The 15,654-nt window shown below is 44.2% G+C and overlaps 3 protein-coding genes across 5 annotated transcripts in view; 2 read left to right on the top strand and 1 right to left on the bottom strand.

Moving 5' to 3' along the window:
- CWH43 (cell wall biogenesis 43 C-terminal homolog) overlaps nt 1–4,112 on the bottom strand; it is a 41,106-nt gene extending 36,994 nt beyond the window's left edge. For both annotated transcript variants that reach the window (XR_014515360.1, XM_083458210.1), the window contains exon 1: nt 4,076–4,112. The gene's annotated coding sequence lies outside the window, so the exon portion shown is untranslated. The remainder of the gene's footprint in view (nt 1–4,075) is intronic.
- LOC310685618 (uncharacterized protein) overlaps nt 1–15,654 on the top strand; it is an 850,221-nt gene that overhangs the window by 202,834 nt on the left and 631,733 nt on the right. The gene's annotated exons all lie outside the window — the stretch shown is intronic.
- OCIAD2 (OCIA domain containing 2) lies at nt 1,699–14,086 on the top strand. The gene is made up of 8 exons (XM_083458523.1): nt 1,699–1,913; nt 3,662–3,773; nt 5,186–5,276; nt 8,514–8,567; nt 9,829–9,876; nt 11,987–12,092; nt 12,616–12,702; nt 13,949–14,086. The coding sequence occupies exons 2-7, from the start codon at nt 3,714–3,716 to the stop codon at nt 12,695–12,697; spliced, it is 441 nt and encodes a 146-aa protein (XP_083314649.1). The 5' UTR covers nt 1,699–1,913; nt 3,662–3,713; the 3' UTR covers nt 12,698–12,702; nt 13,949–14,086.

The following is a 15,654-nucleotide window of genomic DNA, read 5'->3' as shown; positions in this document are numbered from 1 at the left end:
CCTTTGTTCTGGCAAAATACAGGACAGACCTTGGAGGTTGGGGGGGGATGATATTATTATTGTTGTTGTTGTTGTTGTTATTTTATTTTTGTTCATCTGGTGCTGAAGTGGCTTCAAAGCAATCCATTACCATCTATTGCAGCCTCACAGGATGGCCCCTCACATGCACACACAGGCACACAAAGTTGTAAATTCATATGAGCTTAGCTACACAGATACATGACTTTGTTTTGCACCTTTCAATCACATGCATTTCGATATGATCCCTAACTTGGGAGGGAGAGGGAGAGGGAGAGGGAGGGAGGGAGAGAGAAAGAAAGAAAGAAAGAAAGAAAGAAAGAAAGAAAGAAAGAAAGAAAGAAGACTGACTCAGCTATACAGCTGCAAATAAAACGTTTTAAGTGTGTTTCAAGTGCAATATACAATGTGACATTTGATGGCAATGGTAAGCCTTATGGAAAATTCAATGTGTTTTTAAAAACGCTTTTTTAAAAAAAGCATTTTCAGAATGGTTTTTATATGTGTGTAGATTCCTACAGATTCCACCCTGATATACAAAACATTTTACATTGAAGGTAGGGTTGCCTCTCTTTTTTTGAAAACCCCTGAATTGTTGAGCTTCTTTTAGGAAAACCCAAAAATTACTGAGATTTTTAAAAGATTTCACAATTGACGTTTGCCAAAGATCCAATACAAAGTACTGCCTTTAGGAAATTGCCCCAGACATCAATTCTGCCTTTGAAATCCCATTAAATTGCAGCTCTTGTCCTAAATGGGATGTGGGTGGCGCTGTGGGTTAAACCACAGAGCCTAGGACTTGCCGATCTGAAGGTTGGCGGTTCGAATCCCCGCGACGGGGTGAGCTCCCGTTGCTCAGTCCCTGCTCCTGCCAACCTAGCAGTTCGAAAGCATGTCAAAGTGCAAGTAGATAAATAGGTACTGCTCCGGCGGGAAAGTAAACGGCGTTTCCGTGCGCTGCTCTGGTTCACCAGAAGCGGCTTAGTCATGCGGGCCACATGACCCGGAAGCTGTATGCCAGCTCCCTCGGCCATTAAAGCGAGATGAGCGCGCAACCCCAGAGTCCGCCAGGACTGGACCTAATGGTCAGGGGTCCCTTTACCTTTACCTTGTCCTAAATGTGACAATTCCATGATTCGAAAGTAAAGCTTTGCTAGGGCAGGCAGGCATCACACATGCAATTTGGCCATCTTTGAAAAGTTTGGGCACCCTTGTGCTAGGGAGTAAGTTCCAATGAACTTAACAGGGCATACCTCAGGAAAATTATAAAAAAACGCTCAACAGCTAACAGTTTCCTTAATAAAAGCTCAACAATTGTGGTGGTTTCCTTACATTGCTTGCGCAAAGAACGATTCTTCAGACACTTAATTTTGGTTTCTTCTTAAAAAGAAGCTTGACAACTCTGTGATGTTTTGAAAAGTGGCAACCCTTGGCCAATTTTGGTTGGTTTCTGTGAGGGGGGGGGATAAAGCGCTCAACAATTGTGGCGGTTTCCTTAAAAAACAAAACACTCGACAACTTTACTTTTTGCAATATGAACGCCCTATTCCGAGCAGGCTCTGAGAGAAGCGTTGCGCGTGGCCATTTGAGGGGAGCCTGTCGCAGGAGGCGGGCGATGGCGTTGGAGACGCCTCGTGAGAGGAACGAGGCGCGGAGAGAAGCAGCCCCACGGAGTTTTTCCCTCGGTCCGGCCGCTTTTCTCCTCCGCGCGCGGAGAAGGGAAAAGCTCCGCCTCCGGACGACATGGTTACCTAACAGGCGGGCGCCTCGCTTCGCCAAAGAGCGCGCGCAGGGGCCGGACGAGGGAGGCGCCTGGGCCGGGAAGGACGGAGCAGCCCCGGGGCAGAGGCGCGGCGAGGAAGAGGGCGAAGGGGGCGAGCGAAGGGCCTTGGCGGGTAAGGCTGCTGGGGGCGCCGGCGGGGTGGGCGAGAAGGGGCTGGGCGGTGGGGGTGCAGCGCTGGGCTTCCGAGCCAGGCTCTTTGGATAATCATTTGTTTATTCGTTTTCAATTACAATCCAATCATAGCCTCATTAGAACAACACCAGTTTTTATAATGCAATTATTCACGCCAGTCGTTCAAATGCCGAATTATAGAATTTAGATCAAGGGGGGGGGGACCCCCCACGTGCTAGAATTTTTAAAAAATCTTGATGGAAAGTTCCAAAAAGTACACAATTATATGTGCGCTAAACATGGCGAGATGTAAATAAAAGAGAAAGAGAACCCGTGCAGAAGGGAAAATAAAGGGGGGGGGAGCGGGGGAACCTCAAAACTGCATATTTTATAAGGTGGTTTTTGTACTTCACCAAATCTTAACCTATTACAGTATTTGTAAGAACGGATTCCAAATATCATTGAATTTGTCCACAGCAAGTCTGCGTTTATGTGCAAGTTGCTCATATGTTGCGAGTTTGTGTAAGTCTTCTAACCAATCGTAAGGGAGTCACATTTTTATTTTTCCAGTTCCTTGAATGTCCCACTTTTCCTTAGGATGTCCCTATTTTCACCAGAGAAGTGTTGGAGGCTATGGAGTTATCAAACCCCCCTGGCCATCCTGTATGGGGAAGTTTTTTTAAATTTATAATTAAATTTAAAAACAAAAAGTTTTTTTATTTTTTTAATATACGTTGTGCTGGGGCAACCCAGTAAGATGTGTTGGGTATAAAAGTACCATTATCCTTATGGAATGGGACTGTCCCTGTTTTCATCGGAGAAATGTCGAAGGGTATGCATCTTGTAATTTCTTGTTATTTTCATTGCTTAATTTCTGAAGCTGCAAACTTGTCCCATTGATACCACATCCATCTTCAGGAAACTTGGAGTTGCTCGTGTGCATTGCGTAATGTACACATATTAACTGGAAACAGGGTTGCAAATATTTTCTGACTCCCCCCCCCCATTATTATTCTGTATGTTCCAGGCTGCATTAAAATGTAGCATTTTAATGTTTGGGGGCGGGGCATGATCCTTGGCTCGAATTAAGCTTTATTGTACAGGATGGGTTTTCGATGAATTATAACTCATCATTTCTATTGTGTAAGCAGGTGGGGGTATGATTGTATGCATTTACTATTTGCGAAAATTCAGCCACGTTCCCACGGAGCAGTTGAATTGTAGACTTGGAAGGGCCCCAGAGGATCATCTGGTCCAACCCCCTGCAATGCAGGAATGTGCAGCCATCCCATTCGAGAATCGAACCTGCAACCTTTGCGTTATCAGGTCCACACTCTAACCAACTGGCTCACGTTGGCTTACAAAATCAAAATGTGCTACAGTTACGCTTTCCAATGTCATAATAAAGGTGCAATAATGGGGGGGAGTACATTTTTCATTGGCTATAACTGTCTCTTCTGATTTCCTTTGGTAGGCGGGCCATTGCTGAGGGGTCAAAAACACACGCCTTGCATGCAGATGTTCCTAGATTTAACACCTTTCATTTCCAGTTAAAAATGGATCTCATACAATGGAGCTGGGAAGGGAAATCATGGAATGCTGCTGTCAATAAGAGTAGACTGTACTAAACTGGATGGGCCAGTAGTCTCTAAGACAGCTTAACATGCCAATATGGTAAAAATTAGACGTTTATGAGGTTGCTTTTGAAATGCATGTTGCATTCTTCTTATAACTGTCCTTTCGTTTTAGGAAACTCACATTTTACCGGGGATCATATTTGCTGGCAACATTATCAGGAGCTATGACTTCTGCCCCAGGTGATGATAAAGTTCAGGCCTCTTCGGTAGGACAAAAGAACCAGGTTTGTTCTTTCTGTTTGGAATTATTATTATTATTACTATTTTACATTCTAGCAGAGGCAAATCTGATGTAGTCTTGATTATCACGTGGAAACAGAAGGGACTCTGCACTTCAACCTTTCCCTTTTCTAGTGCAAAAAGTACTCCACATAATGCAGGTCTAAGGATAAGGAGGAGGCAGGATAGCTTTGCCTCTCATGGAAAGTCGAAGATCCCACAAACCCTGGGGAGATTAAATAGGATACAGCTTAATTTTATGCTGCTAGCAGTTAAAGAACCGTAGATAATGATGCTCATATCTTACCTTGCACGTATTTTTGGCTCAAAGTAAATAGATGGAAGGGACGCGGGTGGCGCTGTGGGTAAAAGCCTCAGCGCCTAGGGCTTGCTGATCGAAAGGTCGGCGGTTCGAATCCCGTGGCGGGGTGCGCTCCCCTTGTTCGGTCCCAGCGCCTGCCAACCTAGCAGTTCGAAAGCACCCCTGGGTGCAAGTAGATAAATAGGGACCGCTTGCTAGTGGGAAGGTAAACGGCGTTTCCGTGTGTGGCTCTGGCTCACCAGAGCAGCGATGTCACGCTGGCCACGTGACCTGGAAGTGTCTCCGGACAACGCTGGCCCCCGGCCTCTTGAGTGAGATGGGCGCACAACCCTAGAGTCTGTCAAGACTGGCCCGTACGGGCAGGGGTACCTTTACCTTTACCTTTAAATAGATGGAAACATAATCTGCACCTGCTAGGGGAAAGGGGAAGATGGAATTATGTAGCATCTGAACAAAAAGGGACTTTAAAAAGAAACCCTTTAAAGCAGGGGTGACGCTGGGAGTCTGTGGGTTTCCTGGTGTTGTTGAACTGTCAGCCCCAGCTAGCACTGTCAGTGCTAAAGGATGATCATAGAATTGTAGAGTTGGTGATCCCAGGGGTCATCTAGTCCAGCCCCCTGCAGTGAGGGAATCTGAGCTGAAGCATAGATGACAGGCGGCCATCCAACCTCTGCTTAGAAACCTCCAAGAAAGGACACCTGAAGGACCACACATTTCCCTTCCATTATTAGCACCATTCATTACTGCTGCATTTTAAACTTCATAGCACCTGTGAATTGCAAATTAATCACAAACAAGTACATTATAGTCTGAGTGCACCATCGAGTTTTAAAGCTTGATCGTTTCATTTTGACATTGCCTGCTTGATAGTATTGCTAATGACAATGGTAGGATATTTCTAACATTTTTGTGCTATCTGGAAAAGTCAAATGTTTTCCTCTCTGTTTATTTTTAAACTTTTTTGTTGAATTAAAAAAAAATTATGGAAACCAAAGATAATGTAATAAATGGCAGGCTATAGATGCTTTATTCTCTTAAGGAGTGAGAGGGTAAACCATATTTTTCTTATAAACATGTTCATGTTTTTATTTTAAGAGCCAGCTCCCTTGTCCAATCTCAAATCTTAATTCTGATGAATTTGTAGAGATTCGTCGTCAATGTAAAGAGGAAAGCTTCTGGTACAGAGGTAGGTCTATTTGTTTTTAATGAAATACAAAATATAATTGCATTGGTTTTTTGTTGCAGGGTGTTGTCTACCTTACAGCATTTGTTTCATATCTTGTTTGAGAATTCCTACTACTAGGCCTGATTGGAACACCCTTCTATTTCACAGCATTTGAATCCAAAACCTGCTGGTTTTCTCACTGGTAACATTAATCAGACATGAGAAAATCATTTTCAATGGCTGCATTCAGAAGTAGTAATAAATGATGGCTTATTGCCATTAGAATAAGCCTAGGCCAGCCTTGGGCTTGTGCGCTCCTGTTCCACTCTCATTTTAAACACTGCAGATACTCCATTCAAAAATTTGCAGCCAGTTTTGACTAACCACTGTTATATTACATACATAATACACAGCATTACATATGAAGCCTAAATTGTAGTTAACCTTCACTGTGGTTTATCAAAACAAGCCAGCTTCCTAAACCAAGGTTTGAACTTGACTTGTTTCAGTGAACCATAGTTTGTTTATTGCTTCATTTTTTATTTATTAAAAAAGCCCTGAAAGTGGTTAATAATAATAATAATAATATTTATACCCCACCCATCTGGCTGGGTTTCCCCAGCCACTGTGGGCGGCTTCCAACAAAAGATTTAAAATACATTAAAACATCAGTCATTAAAAACTTCCCTAAACAGGGCTGCCTTCAGATGTCTTCTAAACGTCAGATAGTTGCTTATCTCTTTGACATACGATGGGAGGGCGTTGCCCAGGGCGGGCGCCACTACCGCGAAGGCCCTCTGCCTGGTTCCCTGTAGCCTCCTCGCAGTGAGGGAAACGCCAGAAGGCCCTCGGCGCTGGACCTCAGTGTCTGGGCTGAAGGAAGGAGGTGGAGACGTTCCTTCAGGTATACTGGGCTGAGGCCATTTAGGGCTTTAAAGGTCAGCACCAACACTTTGAATTGTGCTCGGAAACGTACTGTGAGCCAATGTGGGTCTTTTAAGACTGGTGTTATGTGGTCTCGGCGTCCGCTCCAAGTCACCAGTCTAGCTGCCGCATTCTGGATTAGTTGTAGTTTTTGAGTCACCCCTGTAGAGTGCATTGCAGTAGTCCAAATGGGAGATAACTAGAGCGTGCATCACTCTGGTGAGACACTCGGCAGGCAGGTAGGGTCTCAGCCTGTGTACCAGATGGAGCTGGTAGAATCTGCCCTGGACACAGGGCAGCTATGAGTCCAAAATGACTCCCAGGCTGTGCACCTGCTCCTTCAGGGGCACAGTTACCCCATTCAGGACTAGGGAGTCCTCCACACCCACCTGCCCCATCCCCCCAAAACAGTACTTCTGAATTGTCAGGATTCAATTTCAATCTGTTAGCCGCCATCCACCCTCCAACCCCTCCAGGCACTCACACAGGACCTTCACTGCCTTCACTGATTCCGATTTGAAAGAGAGGTAGAGCTGGGTATCATCCGCATACTGATGAACACCAAGCCCAAACCCCCTGATGATCTCTCCCAGCGGCTTCATGTAGATGTTAAAAAGCATGGGGGAGAGGAGAGAACCCTGAGGCACCCCACAAGTGCCTCAGGGGTCTGAACACTCATCCCCCACCACCACTTTCTGAACACGGCCCAGGAGAAAGGAGCAGAACCACTGTATAACAGTGCCCCCTTCCTCTGGATAGTCCAGAAGACTGTTACAGTCGATGGTATCAAAGGCCGCTGAGAGATCCAGCAGAACTAGGAAACAGCTTTCACCTTTGTCCCTTGTCCACCGGAGATCATCAACCAGCGCAGCCGAGGCAGTTTCAGTCTTTACAAAAGAAGTTAAGAATTACTGCAGTTTGTCCAGGTTCAGACAGAACACTAAATTGCAGTCATTTAAAAGTGGAAATTAAAAACTGCTTCTTCTTGTAGCTGAGCTAGGAGTGCATGAGCTCAAGTTTTATCATTATATCTGAGCACAGTCAGTGGCCATGTTTTCGTAATCATAATCTCAGTTAAATGACTTGAGATATGATCAAGGCCTTTGGCCATAGTCTGAAGGTTTAAGATCCTGGCTTCTCTTGATAAGCCTTGATAAGTTTCCTGGTTCAGATGACATGGGAAATTATAATTAATCGGAGCCTTACTCCAAAGGGAGGCTGCATGTGTGGGCAAAAGACTTGTTCATTTCTCAGCATAATAAGCTGAGATATGGTGTACGAACTAGACTGAAATCTTTGAGTATATCAGGCTTGTAACATCCGTTTGCTGCATCACTTGTGGTCTGTGAAGAATCTGATCTTAAAAGTTGTTTTTCTTTAGTCCACAAATGTAGCATCCAAATTATCTTGTGTGAGCATAGGTAAAAGGTACCCCTGCCCGTACGGGCCAGTCTTGACAGACTCTAGGGTTGTGCGCCCATCTCACTCAAGAGGCCGGGGGCCAGCGCTGTCCAGAGACATTTCCGGGTCACGTGGCCAGCGTGACATAGCTGCTCTGGCGAGCCAGAGCCAGGTCGAACCGCCGACCTTTCGATTGGCAAGCCCTAGGCGCTGAGGCTTTTACCCACAGCGCCACCCGCGTCCCCTTTGTGTGAGCATGTATGATGGTAAATGTTTTTATGGGCTATTGATTTTATGGACTTTTTATTGTTGCAAGGCTGGTGATTTCTTTGTTCCTTCCTTTGCCCACCCAGGCTGCAGCCCACCTCAGTCTGCACATGGGCGTCTTTTCTATGTGTTAAAGATGCATATCTGGAACCACACGTGTATTGTGCTCATCTAGCCCCTTGAACTAGATCAGGGGTCTCTCACTGTTTTTGGGCTACAACTCCCATCATCCCTAGCTAGCAGGACCAGTGGTCAAGGATGATGGGAATTGTAGTCCAAAAACAGCAGAAGACCCAAGTTTGGGAAACACTGAACTAGATGGATACATGTCACCAATTTGTTGCACAGTGGTGCTCAGAATTAAAGTTGCTGCAAGCCTATTGTACTTATTTAGCAGATATTAAATGTGGAAGCTGCCAGTAATCACAGAAAATGAAAATATTAACTGTATAGCAGTGCAGAGTATAAAACCCAGTATTCAGTGAAGTCAGCACCTCAGAATTCCAGCTTCAGATTTTCTAATTTTCTTCTTTGCTCTTTTCATTTTTTTTTTAAGAACAAGCGAAATAGTTGTTAAGACCACATTTTAACGACACTATGTAGGGTGGGCGGGAGATGCATCTGAATTTATGCAAAGGCTTTAATTGCTTGTTTCATTGTATGCAGCTCTCCCTCTGTCACTGGGAAGTATGCTGATCACTCAAGGATTACTTGCCAATGGTAAGTGGCTTTTTTCTTTCTTCAGTGTAAAAACAAACAAACAAAGACATGGACGGTTTTCTAGAACCACCAGTCTAGAACCACCTGCTAAAGCTTCGTAAGTGCTGAAGGAAAAACCCAGAATAGATCTTGTGGTGGAAGTCTCAGCCTGGGTGCTGTTTCAACTCTTAGGTCTTAATATATTCAACAGGTACAGTGGTGCCTCGCAAGACGAAAAGAATCCGTTCCGCGAGTCTCTTCGTCTTGCGGTTTTTTTCGTCTTGCGAAGCAAGCCCATTAGCGCTATTAGCGGCTTAGCGGATCAGCTGATAAGCGGCTTACCGGATCAGCTGTTAAGCGGCTTAGCGGCTTGGGAAAAGGGGGGGGGGACCCCCGCAGGAACTCGCAAGACATTTTCGTCTTGCAAAGCAAGCCCATAGCAAATTCGTTTTGCGAAGCACCTCCAAAACGGAAAACCCTACGTCTAGCGGGTTTTCCGTCTTGCGAGGCATTCGTCTTGCGGGGCACCACTGTAATGTGAAATATATGGTGGCTCTTCGCACATTGTGTAGAGGCGAGCGCAGACTTGCCACTGGGTACATTTCTCTGTTGTATGTATGTTCAACAATGGCTTCCTGATTAAGAGTGCTTCTATGTATTTATCAATGGCTGCTGGCCATGATAGCTGTGCTCTGTCATCATGGTCAGGGGCAGTAATGCTCCAGCATAACAATTGCTGGAATCTGCCAAGTGGGAGAGTGTTATTGTGCTCAGGTCCTGCTTGTGGGTTTCCTAACAAGCATCTGGTTGGCCGTTGTGAGAACAGGATGCTGGAGTAGATGGGCCATTCCATTGGCTTGATACAGCCGGCTGTTCTTACATTTAGGTGTTCCCCTAAAATATAATGTGGGTTGTTGGTTGGTGGGGTTTTTTTTTGCAAGACTTGTGAAATGTGCTGCCTTGGCTGAGTGTGGTGGCATGGTTAATTTAATGCTATGGAGAACAGGTTAGGAAGTAAGCTTTCTAACCGGGTAAAAATAGTCTTCACGTTTTTATTTTTATTTTGCTCACAGTCTTCTAGATATTATTTCAAATGGGATTACTTGAGAATCAAAGTTATAACTGGAAATTATACTGGGAGCACTTGGTATGTTTAAAGCGGGAAGTATAATAATAATAATAATAATAATACTTCAATATCTTTCATGGAAGAACTGCACAACTGTTGTGTTATCAAATGACAGTCTAAAAGGCTTTTCCTAATAACTGCATTTTATTCCAGGTGTTCTCAAACCAAGTCCTAAATTCGGATCACTCCCTAAATTGGCAAGTAAGTCCAAAAACTCTTTGTAAAGTTTAAGCAGAAAAGGTGAGAACTGGCCATTGTAATTATGCTGGAATGCTGCCATGCTCGCATGATAAGTTTGGGCATGTGTGGAATCTAGTATAGCTTCCGGCTTCCCGAGTGTCAATTTTCAGCATTTACATTAAAGCCGTTTTGTAGACCTCATGAATGCAGAGAGAGCTTTGGAATAATGTGGTTGTTTCTGAAGGTTCTGTATTAATTACTATAGCTAGGGTTTTATCAAAACAATAGAGCAGGAAGGATATTCAAGTCCAATCCTGCTGCGACTCGAGAACATCTGCTTAAGTAAACCTGTGCAGACCACACCTTGGTACACAACTGAAATGTTACTGTGGAGCTAGAGCGTCACTCCTAGAAGCTGTCAGCGTGCAACGGCTTCAACTGGCTGGCTGAACCAGGTATGGGTAGCCGATGGGTCTCAAACCCTGGTGAGTTAGGGACTTTCCCCTGCATGTGAACACAGGCTCCGGTGGATTGAGAAGGATACCTTCTGGAGAAGAAAGGACCAAAGAAAAAATCCTACACAATCCAGAGTGGAGTCCCTAAGATGGTTGGATGGCACCTGTTATGCCACCACCTGGCAACTCCTACAGCCAAGCTGGTGGCAAACATATTGCTCTGCTTTCCTTTGGACCACATCAGTGAGGCCAAGAGGCAGCCTAGGGCCTCCATACACACTGCCCATGCTTGCACCCCAGAGGCTACTTCGGTGCTGGCAATGCAGTGGTTTGGCTTCACCTGCAGAGGCGCACTCCGTTGTTTCCCGAGGCAGATGGATGCCAACAGAGTAGGGAGCCCCAGGCCTGTGGGCTAAATGCAGGCCTTCAGGACTATCGCCAGGCCATTCCTCTCATTGGGCCCTGCTCTACACCCTCCTCTTGCTTGGCTGGAGAGTGTCTGGAGGGAGGATGGGGAGGTGTGGGGTTATGTAGGTTTGGAAGGAAATGTCTGGATTTGTGTGGCTGGAATATGGCTTGCGGAACAAATCTTAAGTGTCATGCCCATTGCCTTGCCCACTTGGTTGCCTGTGGACCCATGTGACCTCTAGAAAGTTGCCTAGGAGAGAAAGTGGCTCAGGTTAAAAAAGAATCCCCAATTCTGCTGGAGGGTCACTATCGCTAGGTGATTGAAGCAAGCAAGCAGGCAGAGTGAAGTGGAAGCCAGTGCTACTGCAGTGGAAAACAAATAACATGTCAGGGACTGGTTGGACACAGAGTAATGGTGGGGAGGAAGCAGCTGGGGAGCCACCAAGGGAAGGAGGCTCAGAGCCCAGGGATTGGTGGTGGAACAATGAGTGTCAAGAGGGAGAAGACTGGGAGGAGAAGGTATCGGAAGGGGAAGGGGTAATAGGGCTTAGTGAGCTGGGTGAGTCTGGCCAAGAGAAGTCCAGAATCGGAGGCAGAAGCTGATGCAGGAGTTTCACAAACTTCCTTGGACTCCTTCCACTGTACAAGTAAACTAAACACTCTCTGCCATTTGGTGTCCCCAATGTGGTACCAGCCATCTGGTCTATGGGTGAACATATTGAGATCCTCCTTTGTAGCGGAACGTGTTCTGCCTGCTGCTGCCTGCAAGGAGCCATGGATTGTGACTTTAATCATTCACTGATATTAAAAGAGTAATAGAGTAGGCTATTTTAAACTTGCCACCGAACACAAGGGAGCATCCTCAGTGAAGCGATATCTCTTTCTGGGTTTCCTGCTTTCCCAGATCAGTGTGTATTAGTAAGGCAAAATATCTGATCTGGATAATACAGTGGTACCTCTGGTTAAGTACTTAATTTGTTCCAGAGGTCCGTTCTTAACCTGAAACTGTTCTTAACCTGAAGCACCACTTTAGCTAATGGGGCCTCTCGCTGCTGCCGTGCTGCCGTCACACGATTTCTGTTCTCATCCTGAAGCAAAGTTCTTAACCCGAGGTATTATTTCTGGGTTAGCGGAGTCTGTAACTTGAAGCATATGTAACCTGAAACGTATGTAACCCGAGGTACCATTGTACTTTTCAAAGCCTGTATTACTGTATTACCTTTATATCTGATTACTACGTATGACAACAATTTGATCTCTCTCTGCAGTTGCTGGTGCCCTGGGCTATGGTATTGGGACAATGTCATACATAAGAACCTGTCAGAAGAAGTTTGAAAGCGCTGGTTTTAAACCGTTTGGTCCAGGATGGAAAAGGTCTGTTTGGAATAAATACAGACAAGTGACTCTTGGGTTGTATCAAGGAACCTTGTGATAAGAACACTGTCGAAAAACCACTCTTCTAGGTCACAAGGGCTCTACAAAAATCTCAGTGATTCCTCATTTCCTCTGCACAACTGAACTGGAGGGGGTGAGAGGGCCTCTAGAACAGCTTTGAAAATGCACAGTGAGAAATATTGCCTGCTGTCTCCCCTCCTATTAGTGGGAGTATCCATTGGATCAAAGGCCCTTCCTTTCACAGAAAGGAATAGAACTGCCTATCTGCACCACGCTAGAATTGTGACCATGTCTTATCAATTTATACCAAGCACTTTATCCTTCTGCACGTAGCTAGATCATGTGCAGATTACTGTGTGGATAACAGGGCAGCTGACATTTTTGGTGCATTGGGACCCAAGGTGGAGGTGTCAGGTGCAAAGCCCCATGTGAAGATCTCTTGATTTGGGAAGAATCTTGTGTAACGTTGACTCCCCCCCCCCCCCTTCTCCTAATGTTTTAGGCACTGTCCTCATGTCTGCAACGAATGCAAAGCTAAGTTTGAATCAAGTGCATCAGAAAAACCAGCGCCTTCTGCTTCTTAAATCAGGTACACACGTCTTTGTAGTTTTAACAAGATTTTGGTCGCTTTTTGAAATATATCAGTATCTTGGAAATCAGTCACTATAAACAATGGAAAGAGTTATGATCTTGCTTACTGCCACATCAGGTTTAGTAAGAGGTAAAAAAACTTGACTATTGTTGGCATCTTGGTTGTAGGGTGGTGGGCAGGTCAGAAATCGCACTTTCTTCTCCTTCACAAATTATTAAGTGTGCTTATCTTCATCTCTTTGTTTTATTCTCTCCCCACGCTGCTTGCCTATTTGTATTTTCTTGGCTAGCTCTGAGGGATTATGACTCACTATGTTAATGATAAAATGCAACAGATAAACTGCTCCTTGGCTTTCACTGCCAAGTATTCTCTCTGACTTTAGTCTCAGTTTAACAGCAGATTTAGACAAAACAGAAGTGAGGCCGGTAGGTGCTGTCACTTCCATGCTCATTAGTATGGTAGTGTTTTTATCATTAAAAGAGAATTGTGCTGCATCTGTGGCCAGCATTTCCAAAACGGCGTTCTACATGTGGCACTTCTTCAGCAACATCTGCAGCTGCTGCTTTAACACAATACATGAAGATTAGTTTAGAATATGGCCCAGGGTATATGGTCTGAAGGGACATGACTCTACCATCTTGCTAGAGCTAAGTCAGTCGGTGCCTTCATGGGAGACCACCTGGGAACTAAATATGGGATACCTTGGGTTCCAGGATGAAAGAGAGGTGGTAGATAAATGTAAAAAGAATTTAAATAATTTAATATTGAAAACCAAGGTGCAGCTTCCAATTGGTTGCAGGAGCTTCCTGCACTCAATCGGAAGCCGCATCGGACGTTCAGCTTCCGAAAAGTATTTGCAAACCGGAACACTCACTTCTGGGTTTGCGGCGTTCAGGAGCCAATTTGTTCAGGAACCAAGCCATTCCGACTACCAAGGAACCACTGTACATTGTTTGCTTCACCAGTCATGTAGGTAGTTTTCAAAACCAGGAGTGTTGTATGGCTGCTTGGTCTGTTCATTTAAGTCATCAGAAGTACATTTAGCAAAATGCTACATTTATCAGATTAACCAGTTTATGTATTTTTGAACCATAGGCTGCACGGTGTTTTACTACTTGAAGTCCATTAGATCAATTACTACTGCTTGACTGGGGGGCGGGGGGAATCCCCAACATTAAGCTAGGTCACACCTTGTCCTCCAAAGGGGCTGAATGCCTTTAACCAATACTTTTTTTTATTTCAGATAATGTGGAAGAAAGCATTTTGTAATGGTACCTGTTCTACACGACGACTGCAATTCTGAAAAACCTGCTTTCATTCAAAACTCTTTGTACGTTTAACATGATTTTTTTTTAAAAAAATAAAAGTTACTTTGATGTTTCATTTGTCAGAAGTTCTGGAACACTAAACTGAAGATGAAAGCTAGAGGCTGTGAGAACTTGCAACAGCATCACTGTCACTGCAGTGCTTAAAGATAGTTACTCTGCTTTCAGGTTTGCACCTTAGCAGTGCAGTTCAGAGTATTTGTCAAACAGCAAAAATTGGTAAGAGGTTTGAGCTTATTCAGCATATGTTCTGTAATGGAAGTTGTCAAATTGAATCCATTACACTAGTACATTGGTTCTCAAACTTAATCCATTCCGGGAGTCCATTCCAAAACCAAAGTGTTCCAAAACCAAGGCACACTTTCCCATAGAAAGTAATGCAAAACGGATGAATCAGTTCCAGTCTTTTAAAAACAACCCCTAAAACAGCAATTCAACATGAATTTTACTATCTAACGAGACCATTGATCCACAAAATGAAAGCAATAATCAATGTACTGTACTATAAAATAAATAAGACAGTATTGTAGATGATAAAAATTAAAATTATTTTTTTTCTTACATGCACTGATGATAGTCATTGTTTGGATGGCGGGCTTTTATCCATTTCCACAGTCTCACAATCAATCAGTAGCTGAACTGGGTTCCACACAGTCACAAAAACAAATTAACCGAAAAAGCCTCAAAAATAAAAACGCAACATAAATAGCAAAAACAACAAACTTAATCCATTCTGGAAGTCCGTTTGACTTCCGAAATGTTCAAAAACCAAGGCACAACTTCTGTTTGGTGCAGGCACCCTGGAAACAATAGCCGATAGCTGCATCGGATGTTTGGCTTCTGAAAAACGTTTGAAAACCGGAACACTTCTAGGTTTTCTGCGTTTGGGAACCAAGTACCAAGGCGTTTTGAGAACCAAGGTACCACTGTAGTATATTGCTAATATAAATATCCTTAGGGTACGACCGCAAATGAAGAGATTGCTTTTGCATATCCAGTGTAGATATGCTCAGTTGACAGTTGTTCATAGTGGAGAAAACTAGAAAATTGTATTATTAGTAAACTATGCACTGATTTAGGAGAGGATATTACCTCTGATAGTTCCTGCCAACCTAGCAGTTCGAAAGCCCGCCAAAAAGTGCAAGTAGATAAATAGGTTCGGCTCTGGCGGGAAAGTAAACAGCGTTTCCGTGTGCTGCTCTGGTTTTGGTGTTCCGTTGCACCAGAAGCAGCTTAGTCATGCTGCCCACATGACCCAGAAAAACTGCCTGCAGACAAACACCGGCTCCCTTGGCCTATAAAGATGAACGCCACAACCCCAGAGTTGTCTAAGACTGGACTTAACTGTCAGGGGTCCTTTACCTTTATTATTGCCTCTGATAAAAGGGGGATCATTGTATATAATCATCATCATTCCACATAGCCTTTGTGAATCACTACAGCCTTGAAAACGTGTTGTAAGAGACAGCAAGGCAGCCTAGAAGTATTTTAAATAAATAAATATGTAACATCAACACATTTCAAAATCTCTTTTACTTAATTTCTGGACCTGATATTCTCAAAAGTAAATTTTGATTCATTTAGCTTTAGGTACATGATTTAGCTTACTATAAGCTCTTCCTCT

Source organism: Podarcis tiliguerta, assembly GCF_965153285.1.
Source record: "Podarcis tiliguerta genome assembly, chromosome: 9".
Taxonomy (NCBI): domain Eukaryota; kingdom Metazoa; phylum Chordata; class Lepidosauria; order Squamata; family Lacertidae; genus Podarcis; species Podarcis tiliguerta.
Note: the sequence above shows the minus strand (reverse complement) of the source record. Positions and strands in the feature narration are given on the sequence as shown.

What these genes read in the sequence shown, in the direction of transcription:
- OCIAD2 (XM_083458523.1), top strand. Translation starts at nt 3,714, where the DNA reads ATGACTTCTGCCCCAGGTGATGATAAAGTTCAGGCCTCTTCGGTAGGA. An exon ending in ATCACTCCCTAAATTGGCAA is followed by an intron (nt 9,877 to 11,986) that starts GTAAGTCCAAAA and finishes CTCTCTCTGCAG; the next exon opens with TTGCTGGTGCCCTGGGCTAT. An exon ending in TTTGGTCCAGGATGGAAAAG is followed by an intron (nt 12,093 to 12,615) that starts GTCTGTTTGGAA and finishes CTAATGTTTTAG; the next exon opens with GCACTGTCCTCATGTCTGCA.